At 43.3% G+C, this 15,330-nt stretch overlaps 1 protein-coding gene across 8 annotated transcripts in view; it reads left to right on the forward strand.

The window, feature by feature from the left end:
* The window catches only part of CDH4 (cadherin 4), an 819,766-nt gene that overhangs the window by 615,149 nt on the left and 189,287 nt on the right, over positions 1 to 15,330 (forward strand). For all 8 annotated transcript variants that reach the window (XM_082225899.1, XM_082225900.1, XM_082225902.1 and 5 more), the window contains one exon: positions 9,098 to 9,253. In XM_082225899.1, the coding sequence (XP_082082025.1) occupies positions 9,098 to 9,253 (156 nt within the window). The remainder of the gene's footprint in view (positions 1 to 9,097; positions 9,254 to 15,330) is intronic.

Raw genomic sequence — 15,330 nt, forward strand, 5'->3', positions numbered from 1 at the left:
CTGCCGTGAAAGCAGGGAAAAGAAGAAAGCTTTTGACTTCAAGAGACAGCTTATCTTCGATTTAGATTTTTTTTTAGTTGTTGGCAGAGATTTAATACCTAAAGACTGTCACCCTTTCACCTGAAAGTGTATGTTAGATATGCCCTTTTTGAGTTTTGTTGGGTGAAACCCTTCAGATATTCTTGTTCTATTGTATTATGATTCTATAAAGGAGGGACAGGCACAATTATTTATTTTATATATCTGGAGGTGTTAGAGACTTTTTCAGGGAAAGCAATGAATAAATGCAGTAAATAAATTGAAGAACGAAATAAATAGTGCCACTCTGCCACTAATATTACACACCCAAAGAATCAAAGATTAATCGCCTTGACAAAATAAACAGATTCCCCTCTGCAGTTACATTAGGATGGCTCAGAGGGATTCCCCTGGATTAGCACTGACAACCAGCGGTGGAAATCCTGGAACACAGAATAATAGAACTGTAGAGTTGGAATGGACCCAAAGAGTCCTCTAATCCAACTCCCTGCAATGCAGAAATCTCAACTAAAGCATCTTTGGCAGATGGCCATCCAACCTCTGCTTAAACCTGCAAAGAAGGAGACTCCACTACCTTCGTAGGGAGTCTATTCCACTGTCAAACAGCTCTTACTGTCGGAAAAGTGCTCCCGATATTTATTTGGAATTCCCTTTCTTGTAACTTGAAGCCATTGGTTTGTGGCTTCAGAGCAGGAGAAACCCAGCTTGCTCCATCTTCCATATAACAGCCCTAAAGATACTGAAAGAAAAGCTATCTCCTCTCAGTCTCCTCTTTTCCAGCTAAACATTCCCAACTCCCACAACCATTGCTCATAAGTCTTGGTTTCCAGACCCTTGATCATCTTGGTCACCCTCCTCTGCACACCTTCCAACTTGTCAATATCCTTTTTTAAACTGTAATGCCCAGAACTGGACACAGGACTCCAGGTGTGGTCTGACCAAGGCAGAATAGAGCGGTACTATGACTTCCTTGGAGCTGGACACTAGACGTCTGTTGATGCAGCCTAGAATAGCATTAGCTTTTTTTGCTGCTGCATCACACTGTTGACTCATGTTAAGCTCATGGTCTACTAAGACCCCTAGATCCTTTTCACATGTATTACTGGCAAAGCAGGTTGTCCCCCATCCTATATTTGTGGAGCTGTTTATTTCTGCCTAAGTATAGAACCTGACATTTGTCCCTACTGAAATTCATTTTGTTAGTTTGGGTCCAGTTCTCCAGTCTTTTAAGGTCATCTTGTAACCTGATTCTGTCTTCTGCGGCAAGACCTACCCATCCCAATTTGGTGTTATCTGCATATTTGATGAGCAAGGTGCTGCAGATGACTCCCCCAGCAAGGTCATAATGAGCAAAGGCAAGTTTCAGTAAGGAATTTTCTTCAGCACATAGCTGGATTGCCTTTTCTGAAATGGGGGGGGGGGTGTTTCCACTCTTCCCCCATGCTGACATTCAGTGGCACCCTTAATTAAAACTCTCATGAGGCTGTACCTGACAGTGAAATAAGAGATTTTGTACAAATGTGGGTGAACGCCTTTATGTCTCAGATAAAACAACAAATCCCGATAATAAAATTCTGCCAGCGTATTTTTAGCAACTAAGTACTAAATCTACAGACTCAGGCGGGAGTGAAGAGGGGAGAGTGGCAGTTGTGGATTAATATATAAAATGACATTTTTATTTCCTTTAGTGCTTCCTTTAAGTGCTGACCAATGAAACAAATCCTGAAAACTTCTTGTGCCCTAACTGGTCTGGCCCTGGGCTTCCATTCCATATATTGCCTTTCATCTCCTGCAATTTAAAGCTTATTTGCCTTCCATTTACAGTACCAGTGTTTCATGTCACTTACTCAAAAACTCACGGATACTTGAAAGAGGCAAAGAAGCTTTCTTCAAGTCACTTCCATTCTTGTTGATTTCCTTAAGGTGCAAAAATGCTTCTTTTTATTTCCCGAAGTGCCAACCTATTTGGGGGGGGGCAGGGTGTCTGTGTGCAATATCACATCACAAATAAGATGAGCTGGTATAATTCAGATCGTTGGCTGTTAATCAACAGTGGAATGGAGAAGTGTGCGAGGTGATTTTGCATTGTACAGCTGGAGAAAGAGTGTGTAAGGACCCATCATCGTGATGGTGCGTGATCCCCAAGGGAGACAGTGAAGGAAGGGGGAACAGAGAGCAGAGATAGGGGGGTCTGAGTGAGAGGGAACAGGGCCTCTGCTGACGTGGTGTCCTAATTTTCCTCACCGGGACGTTGGAGGCTGTATGCATTGCCTTTGCCTCCAAAATTGCTGGTCTCCCTTCCTTCAGCCCTACCAGTCCCAATAATGGCACCAGCTACCACTGCTGTTTCAGGAACTGGAATTCTTATTAGCAGGGAAGCTAAGGACAACATCAGCTGCCGTGCACTTATCATGGCCAAAGCCGCTGGGTTTGCATGCAGGGTGCCAAGCTAGGCTGCCCTGATTGCACAAAATAAGTCTTGATTTCAGCTAATATGCAGGGTGCGCAAGCTACTCTGCTCATGTGAGTAATCCCTTTGAACTCAAGGGAGCTGTTCGCATGCCTAAGTGATTTGCATGATCACTGCTTAAGAGCTGGAATTAGTCCCTGCCATCTGTATTTACAGTATTCTGCTAATCCAGCCCTTTTAGACGCTGCAAATAGCCCCCTTCTCTGTGCACCGTTATTGATCAAGAGAGAGAGATTTGGTTTGACAGAGGTTTGTGAAAAGCCTCGTTGAGTTGTCCAAGGAGTAGTCACATTATCAGCTCTTCTAAGATGACATGTGGTAATGCAGAGTTTAATACCGAAGCAGTGTCAAGCCACAACGCCAGCTGATGCCCTAAAGTACAAAAATAAATATCCGAAATTATTTTCTGCTGCCATTTCTGGATTTTACAAACTCCTGTGCTGTTTTGACTCCTTTTGTTACACTTAAACATCCTTTGGCAGGAGCAGAGAGGGAGGGCTGGGGACTGCACTTTGCCACTCTCCCCATTTGGAATAAATTAATCGGATTGTCTCACCATTTTTGTATAGCCTCATCTTGAAGTAATTTTAATTTTGGTGACTAGGTTCATAATATATATATATTTCAAGCGTGTTATCCCATTGACCGTACATAATCACGTCTCAGAGCCTTAAATACTTGGAGGCTCCTTGAGCTACACTTCCCTTGCTTCAAACTTTTAAGTTTTAAGTGATAACTAAAGGACTATAATCTTACAGCTCTGAAATTAAATCTGTTAGTACAGCAGTAATGGACCTTCTTGTTGTTGTTTTTTTAAAAAAATAACCAGCCCTGGACTCTGAAGTTCAGCAGTTGATTTTAATCTTGCTATTAGCCAAAACCTTTGCCTTCCACAAATGCCAGAAGCAGAATTTATAACAGGGTACAGTTTTCCCTACTATGAACTTCTGCCTTCCTACAGGTAGAAGAGGATGCAACAGTTTTCATCAATGACTTCTAGAGGAAAGGGCAGAGGGAAATCTTACCATATTTGTGGTTCACATAAACTGGCGGTGACAGCAAACACCTCAGCAGATAGGGGAAAAATCCGAAATGCAATAGAAAAAGCAGGATGGAAGCAAACAAAATATCAATTTCTGGAAACTGCAAGAGGGGAGAGTGTTGCTGTTGTGCTCAGCTCCTGGTTGTGGGCTTCCCATTGGCATCTGGTTGGACACTATGAGAACAGGTTGCTCAGCTAGATAGATCACAGCCCTGATCCAGAAGGGTTCTTCTTATATTCTTAAAATGAAATTCAACAGAGACAAATAAGAAGGTCTGCCGTTAGGGGAGGAGAATGAAATGCACCAGGTGTAGGAGTGTGTGTGTGTGTCCTGCTTGGCAATAGTACATATGAAAAATATCTCAGAATTGTCCAAGATTGCAGCATGATGATGTGGCTGCATATTGGAGCTGGGACATTCTGCATGCAAAGCAGTTAACAAGGACAAGGATGGCAATTGAGGGTGAGCACAATGCTTCCTGGATCTCAGTGCCTTTCATGTGGGTTAGCCCACCACAAACAAAACAGTGAAAACACCCTGTTACTGAGTCATTCAGATTTGTCTAAGTCCCAACATCACATCGCTGTTTCTGCAAGCATCTCTCTGACTCCTCAGTGTTGTTATTCCTACTGCCTGCATTATATTCCTTGGCTGCTTTTAGAAATTGACCTCAACTTCCATTATGACTCTCTTTCATCTGTCCTCCCCTTGCACCAATCAGAGTCTTGGCCTAGCCAGATCCTTCTGTCCTCCAAATGGTTTGTGACCCATCAGTGGTGTTGTAGAAGTACATTCAAGAGCTCATCATGAAAGCTTCCCATGGCTATTCCCTCAAGTGTTGATTCATTCTAGATCTTGGAATCAGCAGAGAATACTAGGTTGGCCTCATTCTGGCTTCGTCTTTGCTAATACAACACAAACAATAATAAACTTGAAAGCCTCTTTGCTGGAACATAAGAAGAGCTGGCTGAATCAGGCCAAAGATGCATCTTGACCAACGTTCTCTTCTCACAGCGACCAACCTGATGCGTATGGGAAGCCCATAAGCAGAAAATGAGCACAACAGCACACATCACACCTGTGGTTCCCAAGCAACTGCCACTGAGGAAGGATGTCCCCCCCACCACAACACTGGAGGAGGAACATAGCAAGGGTTGCTAGTAGCCATCCATAGACTTATCCTCTATGAATTGGTCTAATCCTCTTTTATAGCCATCCAAGTTGGTGGCCATAAGGGTGGTGCTGTGGGTTAAACCACAGAGCCTAGGACTAGCCGATCAGAAGGTCGGTGGTTTGAATCCCCGCAATGGGATGAGCTCCCATTGCTCGGTCCCTGCTCCTGCCAACCTAGCAGTTTGAAGCACGTCAAAGTGCAAGTAGATAAATAGGTACCGCTCCGGCGGGAAGGTAAATGGCGTTTCCATGCGCTGCTCTGGTTCGCCAGAAGCGGCTTAGTCATGCTGGCCACATGACCCAGAAGCTGTACGCCGGCTCCCTCAGCCAATAAAGCAAGATGAGCGTCGCAACCTCAGAGTTGACCACGACTGGACCTAATGGTCAGGGGTCCCTTTACCTTTAAGTTGGTGGCCACTACCACCTCTTGTGAAGGCAAGTTCCCTAGTTTAATTATGCACTGTGTGAAGAAGTTATTTCTTTTGTCTGTCTAATGGATGCTTTCCTCCCATTGCAAATAACTGGCACAGGGAGAAGGCTTTCCAATTGGGACTGCAGTGGGGTAAAGGATGAAAACCCTGCCGCCACCTTGGTCTGAACTACTACCCTATGCCAGTTATTCTTAAATACGGCTTGGCCCTTAGGGGTCTTCTGAGAAAGAGTGTGGTACAGGTGTAATTAATAAATAACAAAGGTTGCAAGATTCAAGTGGTTTAATCAGTAGATCAATCAGCTAAGTTTTAGTTAATGAATCACGGGGGCCCTTAATCAATGGGGTGATGATTTGAGAGCACAGTTCTTAATTACTGGAACTGTTTTATTCCTGGTGTGAGACTACAGTGGGAAATGACAAACAAAATATGAGAGATGCTCTTTCTCTGAACAATGAATGGAAGCTCATGTTTATTAAGCTGAAAGTTATCTTTAAAATCCTTCAGTATCTAATAAAAGCTCTTCTACTGAAGTTTGGGTAGCATCCACTCTCACCAATTGATTAATTAGTTAAAAGGCAAATGGTATGATTTATTTTTATTTATTTAGCAGGATTTCTATAACGCTTAATCATCCATAACCTCTAAGCTGTTTACATAGTGTACAAAGCTCTCATTAAGAAATAATTTATAAAAAGCAAGTTAACCTAAAAATTGAGAGTAAAATCAGCAGTTGTTTAAAATACAGATAATAAAATAAAATGACATCTTAACGTTACGCATCCGGTTAGGCTTGCCTAAATAAATGAAAAGTCTTTAGGAGACACTGAGAACAACACAATTTTTTAGAAAATATGTTGATCAGTGGACACCCGACTTGTAAAGAATGGTTGATAGCTTTTGAAGTTAAAAGACACCAGTGAGGGAGAGCAGGAATCCTACATCCCTTCCTTGATTTACCTCTGCTCTGAAGGACAAAATGTTCCTGCCGTCGCTACCTGCATAGCTGCCTCCGTTCAGCCAGAGCAGAACTTATCTGTTTCCCTGCCTGCTTGCTTGCTCTTTTATTTATTTACCGTATTTTTTGCTCTACAAGACTCACTTTTTCCCTCCTAAAAAGTAAGGGGAAATGTGTGTGCGTCTTATGGAGCAAATGCAGGCTGCGCAGCTATCCCAGAAGCCAGAACAGCAAGAGGGATTGCTGCTTTCGCTGTGCAGCGATCCCTCTTGCTGTTCTTGCTTCTGGGATTCAGAATATTTTTTTTCTTGTTTTCCTCCTCCAAAAACTAGATGCGTCTTGTGGTCTGGTGTGTCTTATAGAGCAAAAAATACAGTATTTATTAACATAGCCATCTTCTTTGTGCCTGTTGCACATGGATGTGCATCTTCATCAGCACATCCCGACTCACCCCGAAAAGCGGCTGCCATCAAGATGTGAAGTTTCAATCTTCTTTTGCTGTAAAGTGGGCTTCTATTATCTCTCTCTCTCTCCACCCGCATTTCCCCACCCCTCCACATTCTTTCTTTCATAAATCTGGGCAGGGGGATGTCAAAGAGAGCATTTGCTTGTCACCACAATACTCAGCAGACTGTTTTCTGAAGCTGAGGGGAGTGTCAAGATGGTTTGTTTCTCCCTTGTACCTTGCACCTCTCTTACCCCTTTCAGAAATAGTCCTGATCTTACAAGAACTCCTTTACATTGCTGAGCAGAAAATTAACTTCAGATTGCAGAGCGATAACAGGTCAAGGTTGCCACAGTTACGTCTCAACCGGCCTACTTACTGTCTTGTATCTGGTGGCTGGAAACGTGAATGAAACTATCTTTGCAGAGCTTGTTGTTTATTTGCTTTTATTTTCCTTGGGAAAATATGCATGATGGGGTGGCACAGGTGGCCTTGAAAGTGACTTTCGGCGAACTGCAAGCACAATCAAAACAGGGTGGCAATATGTCCTACTTTACACAGGATAAACCTCTGTTTGAAGGGGGTCCCCTGTTTGAGGGACTGTCACACTGCACACACGGTCTTTATGCTGCCTGGACACAGCAGACAATGGCGAAACGTATTGCATTTAAAGAACAAAAGTAATTTCTAAATCTGAACCTATACAGATATATTAGCATAGGCACATTTTAAACAAACCCACACAGTGGTACCTCGGGTTAAGAACTTAATTCGTTCTGGAGGTCCATTCTTAACCTGAAACTGTTCTTAACCTGAAGCACCACTTTAGCTAATGGGGCCTTCCGCGCTACCGCTGTGCGATTTCTGTTCTCATCCTGAAGCAAAGATCTTAACCCAAGGTACTATTTCTGGGTTAGCAGAGTCTGTAACCTGAAGCGTCTGTAACCCGAGGTACCACTGTATCTTCATACAGTATGTCCTCTTTTTATGGTGAGTGATGCTTCTCCTCGTTCTTACCCTGAGTCAAAGCCATCTATCAGTTTGTGTCAGTGCTTCATCTAGTATTAACTTCTCTGCTGGTAAAAATCTATTTTAAGAATATAAGAGGAGCCCTCCTGGATGATGATGATGATGATGATGATGATGATATGCTGCCCACCTGACTGAGTTGCCCCAGCCACTCTGGGCAGCTTCCAAAAAAAATATAAAGAACACGGTAAAACATCAACCATTAAAAACTTGCCTGAACAGGGCTGCCTTCAAGATGTCAAATAGTTGTTTTGTCTGTTTGATGTATGATGGGAGGGCATTTCACAGGGTGAGCAGCACTACTGAGAAGGCCCTCTGCCTAGTTCCCTGTAGCTTCAGGTCTCACAGTGAGAGAACCACCAAAAGGCCCTCAGAACTGGACTTCAATGTCCAGGCTGCATAATGGAGGTGGAGATGCTCCTTTGGGTATACAGGGCCGAGGCCGTTTAAGGCTTTGTAAGTCCATACCAACACTTGGAATTGTGCTCAGAATTGGCCTGTCCTGTTCAGCATCCTGCATTCTCACAGTGGCCAACCAGATGGTTGCCCGTGGGAAGACCACAAGCAAGACATGAGCCAAACAGCACTCTCCCCTCTCCAATTTCTACCAAATGGAACTCAGAAGCATACTGTTTCTGACAAATCAGGGCTGATAGCCATTTTGTGCAATGGAGAAGAGAAGGGAAACTCTGTTATTTTCTGAATGGCTCCATCTTCTCCGGGTGCACCTTCCATGTGATGTGCAGCAGATCCTTTAAAAAAATGGTCCTTTTCAGTGGTCACACTCCAGCAGTGGAATACCTGTTCCAGAGAGGCTTACCCAGCATCTACCTTGATGTCATTTTTATTTTCCCAAGTCTCATAATCTGCCTCTTCTTTATATATACATCTGTATTATGGTTTAGTGATATGCTGCTTTCACAGGTTTTATTGATTTATTGTATGCAGATTTAATTTGCTTCTTTCTTTGTTGCAAGCTGCCCTGATAATATGGCTGTAGGGCAGGCGACATGCAAATATTTTGATCAGATAAAAAGATTGTGTATGTGCATTTTCACAGATTGTTAAAACAGACCAGTCTGGCAGTGACTGCATCTTTTGTTTCCCAAATTCCCATTTGCCTTTCTGGAATCTACTGGGCACTATTACTGATGCAAGCCATGGGACCCATGAACCAGTGGCTTGTGGATCTCACAGAAATTGTTTGTGATCTCAGGGGCTTGGATAAATAACACAGGGTCCGCACATGGCTGAAATGCGTAAGCACACAGCGTGCATTGTGTCACAGAAGATGTTGGGAAGATTTCTAAAACAAGCATCTCCTTGGTCTTTTGTGAACAGGTTGCTGAGTTGTCCCCTGCCTAAATCCACATGTGTGTAGAATAATAGGCTATTTTTCTCTACTCTTGAAAGCTTTGTGTGTCTTTGTGTGCATGGCACCATGAACTTTCTTTCCCACCTGCCTTGCATTCCAAGCTCTCTCATGGTTTCCTTTCATGTTTTATTCAGATACGTTCGGATAAGGACAGCGAGATCCACATAAGATACAGCATCACTGGCGTGGGAGCTGACCAGCCACCTATGGAAGTCTTCAACATTGACCCTGTGTCTGGGAGAATGTACGTGACCCGTCCGATGGACAGAGAAGAAAGAGCATCCTATCACGTAAGCATGCAGCTTCTAGTATCTTGAGGCTTTCAACCCTCAAATCTCTTCTTCTCTTACCTTCTGGTTGGAGCTGACAATCTCAAAGCACAGCTCAATCAGAATTAAGCATAGAATACACAGTTTTGACAGCACCGAAACCAATCCGTCAGCTCCTAACTGGGGGCATGAGGGCAGAGCAACAATTGTGCTTTAGAAATTATTTGACGGAAAGGCTGAAAACGAGTGAGCTCCTGGTTTATTTCTACCCTTCCCTCTACCCCACCCCACCCCCCAAAAAAAGGTTCTCAGAGCAGCTTTCAGAAATCAGTTCTAAGAGAGTCTCTGGTACATGAGGAAAAATGAAAGGGAGGAGGACAAAACTAGCTCAAGGACCAGTTCTTAACGTTACTATGGGTCTGTGCTAGAGCATTCCCTTCCTCATAGGTCAGATCTCCTGACCAGAGCTGGTGATTAAACATCCAGACCCGTGGAACAAGGCATCTAGCTGATTAGGAAGAAGATAAATAACCAGAATGACATCTTACAGCAGGAGTGATGAACCTCATTACATCTTCCAGGCCTCCCCATTTGACATGTCAGACTGTTTTCACCAAACCACAGCCACCTCCCCTAGGACACCAGGTGTGGGCTAGCTAAAGATGTGCTTGGGCCAAGGCAGATTTGTACTTTTCAAGCCACAGTGATCAGCTGATTGTCCGAATGGACCAAAAAAAAAAAAAGGATCATTGTGATGTCAGGTGATTGTAGCTCCTTACCTATCAAACTTGGCCCATTGGAGGTGGGGGAGATAAGGATCCTGCCTTCTAGCTGGATCCCCTTCACCACCTCTGTCTTAGAGGAAGATCTGTGGCGATCAGTATTACCTACTAAAATGTCTCATGTAGCAATCATGACACTTGTTGCTCCTTTTTAAACATTGCATGGCCTCCCATAGGAAGCCCATATGTGCGTATCAGGCTTCTCTTGATTGCCTGCATGAGAAGTCTGGTATCTGAAGTACTTTGCAGGTTTTTTTAAAATTTCGTTTATCATTTATTCATTTATTACATCACTTTGGAGCCAAGAACCTGATGGCTGCTATATTCAGATATTAAAGACATGCCAACACAAAGAGGCGAATATATGTCTGGCATGAGAGTTTTCATCACATCAGAAAATATGCAGAAGGCTTATGGAGTGCCTGGTTTTTCCACTTACATTTAGAAACATAGGGAACTGCTCTACACTGAGTCAGAAAGCTGGTCCACGTTACTAAAGATTGCCTACAGCAGGCATGGCCAAACTTGGTCCTCCAGCTGTTTTGGGACTACAACTCCCATCATCCCTAGCTAACAGGACCAGTGGTCAGGGATGATGGGAATTGTAGTCCCAAAACAGCTGGAGGGCCAAGTTTGGCCATGCCTGGTCTACAGTGACTGGCAGCAGCAGTACTGGTTTCAGATAGGAGCCATTCCTACACTACCTGGAAATGCCAGGATTTGAACCTGGGACCTTCCTGTGTACAAGAGAGCCAGTGTGGTGTAGTGGTTAAGAGTGGTAGTCTCGTAATCTGGAGAACCGGGTTCGAGTCTCCGCTCCTCCACATGCAGCTGCTGGGTGACCTTGGGCCAGTCACACTTCTTTGAAGTCTCTCAGCCCCACTCACCTCACAGAGTGTTTGTTGTGGGGGAGGAAGGGAAAGGAGAATGTTAGCCGCTTTGAGACTCCTGAAGGGGAGTGAAAGGCGGGATATCAAATCCAAACTCTTCTTCTTCTTCTTCTACAAGGTAGATGTTCTACAAATCAGCTATGGCCCCCCTGCAACTTGCATCTGTGTGCTTGCATTTTTCAAAAGCATTTTTCTCTTCCTGTCTTGCACTATATTTCTATCTTCATCCTTCAGTTCTGCTCTAGTAATCGCAAGTTTATCAACCACTGACTCACCAAAACCTTACCAATAGTTTTGTGCCTCTTCCTTCTTGATACTGCAAACCTGTTACTATTCTCTTGCAAGCCAAAATGTCTTGCCAACATCCTGTCCTGCGCAGCAATCTGCCACCTGCCCATCTGGCACCCAAAATTCTGTCCAGCCTTCTCCATCTTCCCATTCCCAACATTCATCTGCTACAACAATCTCAGTACACCAGAGTTCAGGTTATTGTGTTTTCCCTGAAGAAATGCAAGAGTCTGAAGAAAATAGTCAGCTGCTTTCTGAAAATCAGAGCCACCTGGGCCAGGTTTGCTTCTTACACAGAGGCTGCAAGAGAGATCCTCATTATATAGGGATGGGGGATTAATTCAATTCTGTTTGCATTTCAAGGTAAACCTACTGAATTAACATTTTGCAAAGCGAAGCATAGCTGCCCTTTGAAATGTGCTCTTCTCCAATTTTCGCAGTGCAGTTCTCCAGCCAAATGTGTAGAAAACACATATATTAGAGAAAATTGCACATACAAATGCATATATTACTGAAAATAGCATATAGACATGCATTGTATTGGGGAAACTTTTGCAGAAATGAGTATATATAAGCAATATTGCATACAATATTAGGAGCATTTGCACTAAAATCCTGATGAATTTTCATGGTGGTGCTCCATAGGGAAGGAGGTGGTCTTTCAGATATTTGGGGTTTGAGTCATTCAGGGATTTAAACATTAAAGTGAGCACATTGAATTGGGTCTAGAAATGAACTTGAAGCCAGCCCAGGACCTTTTAAAAACAGGAATTTACTCTACCACTAAGCTATAGCTAAAGGTAAAGGGACCCCTGACCATTAGGTCCAGTCGTGGCCCACTCTGGTGTTGCGGCACTCATCTCACTTTATTGGCTGAGGGAGCCAGCATACAGCTTGCGGGTCATTGGCCAGCATGACTAAGCCGCTTCTGGCGAACCAGAGCAGCGCACAGAAACGCCGTTTACCTTTCCGCCAGAGCGGTACCTATTTATCTACTTGCACTTTGATGTGCTTTCGAACCGCTAGGTGGACAGGAGCAGGGACCGAGCAACGGGAGCTCACCCCTTTGCAAGGATTCAAACCGCCGACCTTCTGATCGGCAAGTCCTAGGCTCTGTGGTTTAACCCACAGCACCACCTGCACCCCTACCACTAAGCTATAGCCCTTGTTCAAAATCTATTGCTTCCCACACATGGATGCAAAGACCTGTCTGCATCCTATATACTGAATGATCTCCTGTGATCCCCAGAAAATATCTGAAGCCTTTGGCCTCCTGTGCTGGCAATGGGTGGATGCAGAGCAGAGCCTCTGAGCCAAATGGCTTTCCAAATGGATACAATCAAGTAACTATGAAATTGTAAGGATTGCTTGCACTGACTTCATCTTCTTAAAGAGTTCCATGGCAAGCACTGATCCCGCCAAGCTGTGTTTGCTTTGTCATACATTGAACTCTGTTGGCATTGCTTGTGGACAGAGGTGGAGGGACGACTAAACTATATTACCTCCTTAGCTGGAGGGAAGAAGAGATTTCCCCAGGGTTAAAGGGGAATCTAAGGGAAAGTTATTTTATCCTCCTTGAACAAAAGCAATTATTTTCTCCAGTGATCCTGGCGAAATATGAAGCAAAAGGAATATTTGAGACTTGGGCTTTGTGCTGCTTCGGAGCTGTCAGTAATGTTTCACTGGTGGCAGACCATTATAACTGGGGGATAATTGAGGGAAATGGTCTCAGAATAATGCCTTTGATGGAGTCATTAGGATTCCAGCATTAGAAACTCGCAGTCCAAAAGAAATAACTTTATCTGTCATAATGACGACTTTCGGCGACCTGGGACTACTTTATAAAAAGCGTTCATTAATAAATATACTGAGTTAAGACAATAGCTTAACTCTAAGGTTGCTTAGAAATGGGTGCCTGTACCTCGTTATGATATATTCATGGCTAGGGGTGAAAACGTTGAGTTTATAATTCCAAAAAGAACTTCCTTTAATCATAGATCTTGTGTAGCCGTCTAGCAATACATTAAAATCATTTAATCATAAGGCTGGGTATGTTTAGCCTGGAAAAGAGGAGACTGAGAGGACATATGATAGTCATCTTCAACTATCTAAATGGCTTTCGCATGGAAGATGGAGCAAGCTTGTTTTCTCCTGCTCCAGAGGGTAGGACCTGAACCAATGGCTTCAAGGTACAAGGAAGGAGATTCCAACTAAACACCAGGAAGAACTTTCTGGCAGTAAGAGCTGTTGACAGTGGAACAGAGTCCTTCAGAAGGTGGTGGACTCTCCTTCTTAGAGGTTTTTAAGCAGAGGAAGGCGATCTCTCATTAATGCTTTAGCTGAGATTCCTGGATTGCAGGGGGTTCAACTTCTTTCTTCTTCTTTGGTGATCACTCGTAGCCAAGGAAGACTGTTTTCCATGAACACAGTCTTAACAGTGTGTCCGTAGGTGACTGTAGAGGCCAATACAGGATCCACACCTCCTTCCACAGTGAGGACATGGATTTCCAGGTGAGAGTTAATCACGGTGAGGGTTTGCCAAGCGTGCCTTCCTCTTAGCACATTTCTCCCTTTTGCCCTGAGTTCGAGCATCTTCAAAGTCCATGACACCTTTGGAAAAAGCTATTCTCCAGTTGGAGCGCTCGCAGGCCAGTGTTCCCCAGTTGTTGGTGTTTATACTACATTTTTTTAGATTTGCCTTCAGAGAGAGTCTTTAAACCTCTTTTGTTGACCACCAGCATTACGCTTTCCATTTTTAAGTTCGGAATAGAGTAGTTGCTTTGGAAGATGATGATCACAACATGACCAGTCCAACAAAGTTGATGTTGAAGAATCATTGCTTCAACACTGGTGCTCTTCGCTTCTTCCAGTACACTGACATTAGTTCGCCTGTCTTCTCAAGCAATGTGCAAAATTTTTCAGAGACAGCCTTGATGGAATCTTTCGAGGAGTTGGAGATGGCTTATATAAGTGGTTCATATATCACAAGTGTACAGTAAAGTTGGTAATACAATAGCTTTGTAAACAAGTATTTTGGTTTCCCTGCTATGTCCCAGTCCTCAAACACTCTGCGCGTCAAAACTGCACTCACAGAGCTCAGGCTGCCTTCAGATGTCTTCTAAAGGTTGTATTGTTATTTATCTCCTTGGCTCAGGGGGTCGCAGAACTCCATACGCTTCAACATTTCTCTGATGAAAATAGGGATGTTCTGGGATCAAATTAGAAACCAGGACAGCTTCTGTAAACCTGGAACTGTTCCTGGAAAATAAGGACACTTGGAGGGTCTCCTACAGCATAAAATCCAATGAAGATACCTAGATTAGCAGATTCACATAAACCCTCTTTGAGCACATGCAGAGATCCGTGTCTTCCTACTGTTGCCTTTCGGTGTCCAATTTCCAAATCAATTAAAATCAGAATTAGTGTAGATATTAATCAGAGTTCTGTTTAATTCCATCCCTAGTTTTCAACAAATGCTTTCCTTTTAACCTAATTGCACTGCTTCGTGATCACAATTATTATATCATTGTGTGTATTTTTTTAATTGTCCGTGTTCATCATCTATTTCCCTAATTAACACCAACCTTATTTTTTGTGTGTACCAAGGGGGAATAGAGTAATTTTTGAATTAATTTGGTTGATGTGTAATGGAAGTTGCTTGGAATAGAACTGTTGGCAAAATCTTCAATACTTCAATCTTCAACAAATGTTGAAGGGAGATCTTTGGAACCAAAGATACAACACACATTACCAGGTTCTCAAGCATCGCTGGGGGGAAAGAGAACTAAAAAAAGATATAGATTTACATAACATTTACACCTACTTGTTTATATGTATAGATACAAATTTAGGGTGGAATTAAACTGACTTTTACTCAGAGTAGAGCTATTGAAATTCATATAGCTTCATCTTATTCAGTAATTTAATTTGGTGGGTCTACTCTAAATACAGGAAGAACCTTCTAACAGTAAGAGCTGTTTGACAGTGGAATGGACTCAGGAGGTTGTGAACTCTCCTTCCTTGGAGGCTGTAAGGGATTGGATAGCCATCTGTCATGGATGCTTCAGTTGAGATTCCTGCATTGCAGGGTGTTGGACTACATGATCCCTGGGGTCCCCTGAGGATGCCTTCAAGTGCA

This window comes from Podarcis vaucheri (genome assembly GCF_965113315.1).
Source record: "Podarcis vaucheri genome assembly, chromosome: 6".
Taxonomy (NCBI): domain Eukaryota; kingdom Metazoa; phylum Chordata; class Lepidosauria; order Squamata; family Lacertidae; genus Podarcis; species Podarcis vaucheri.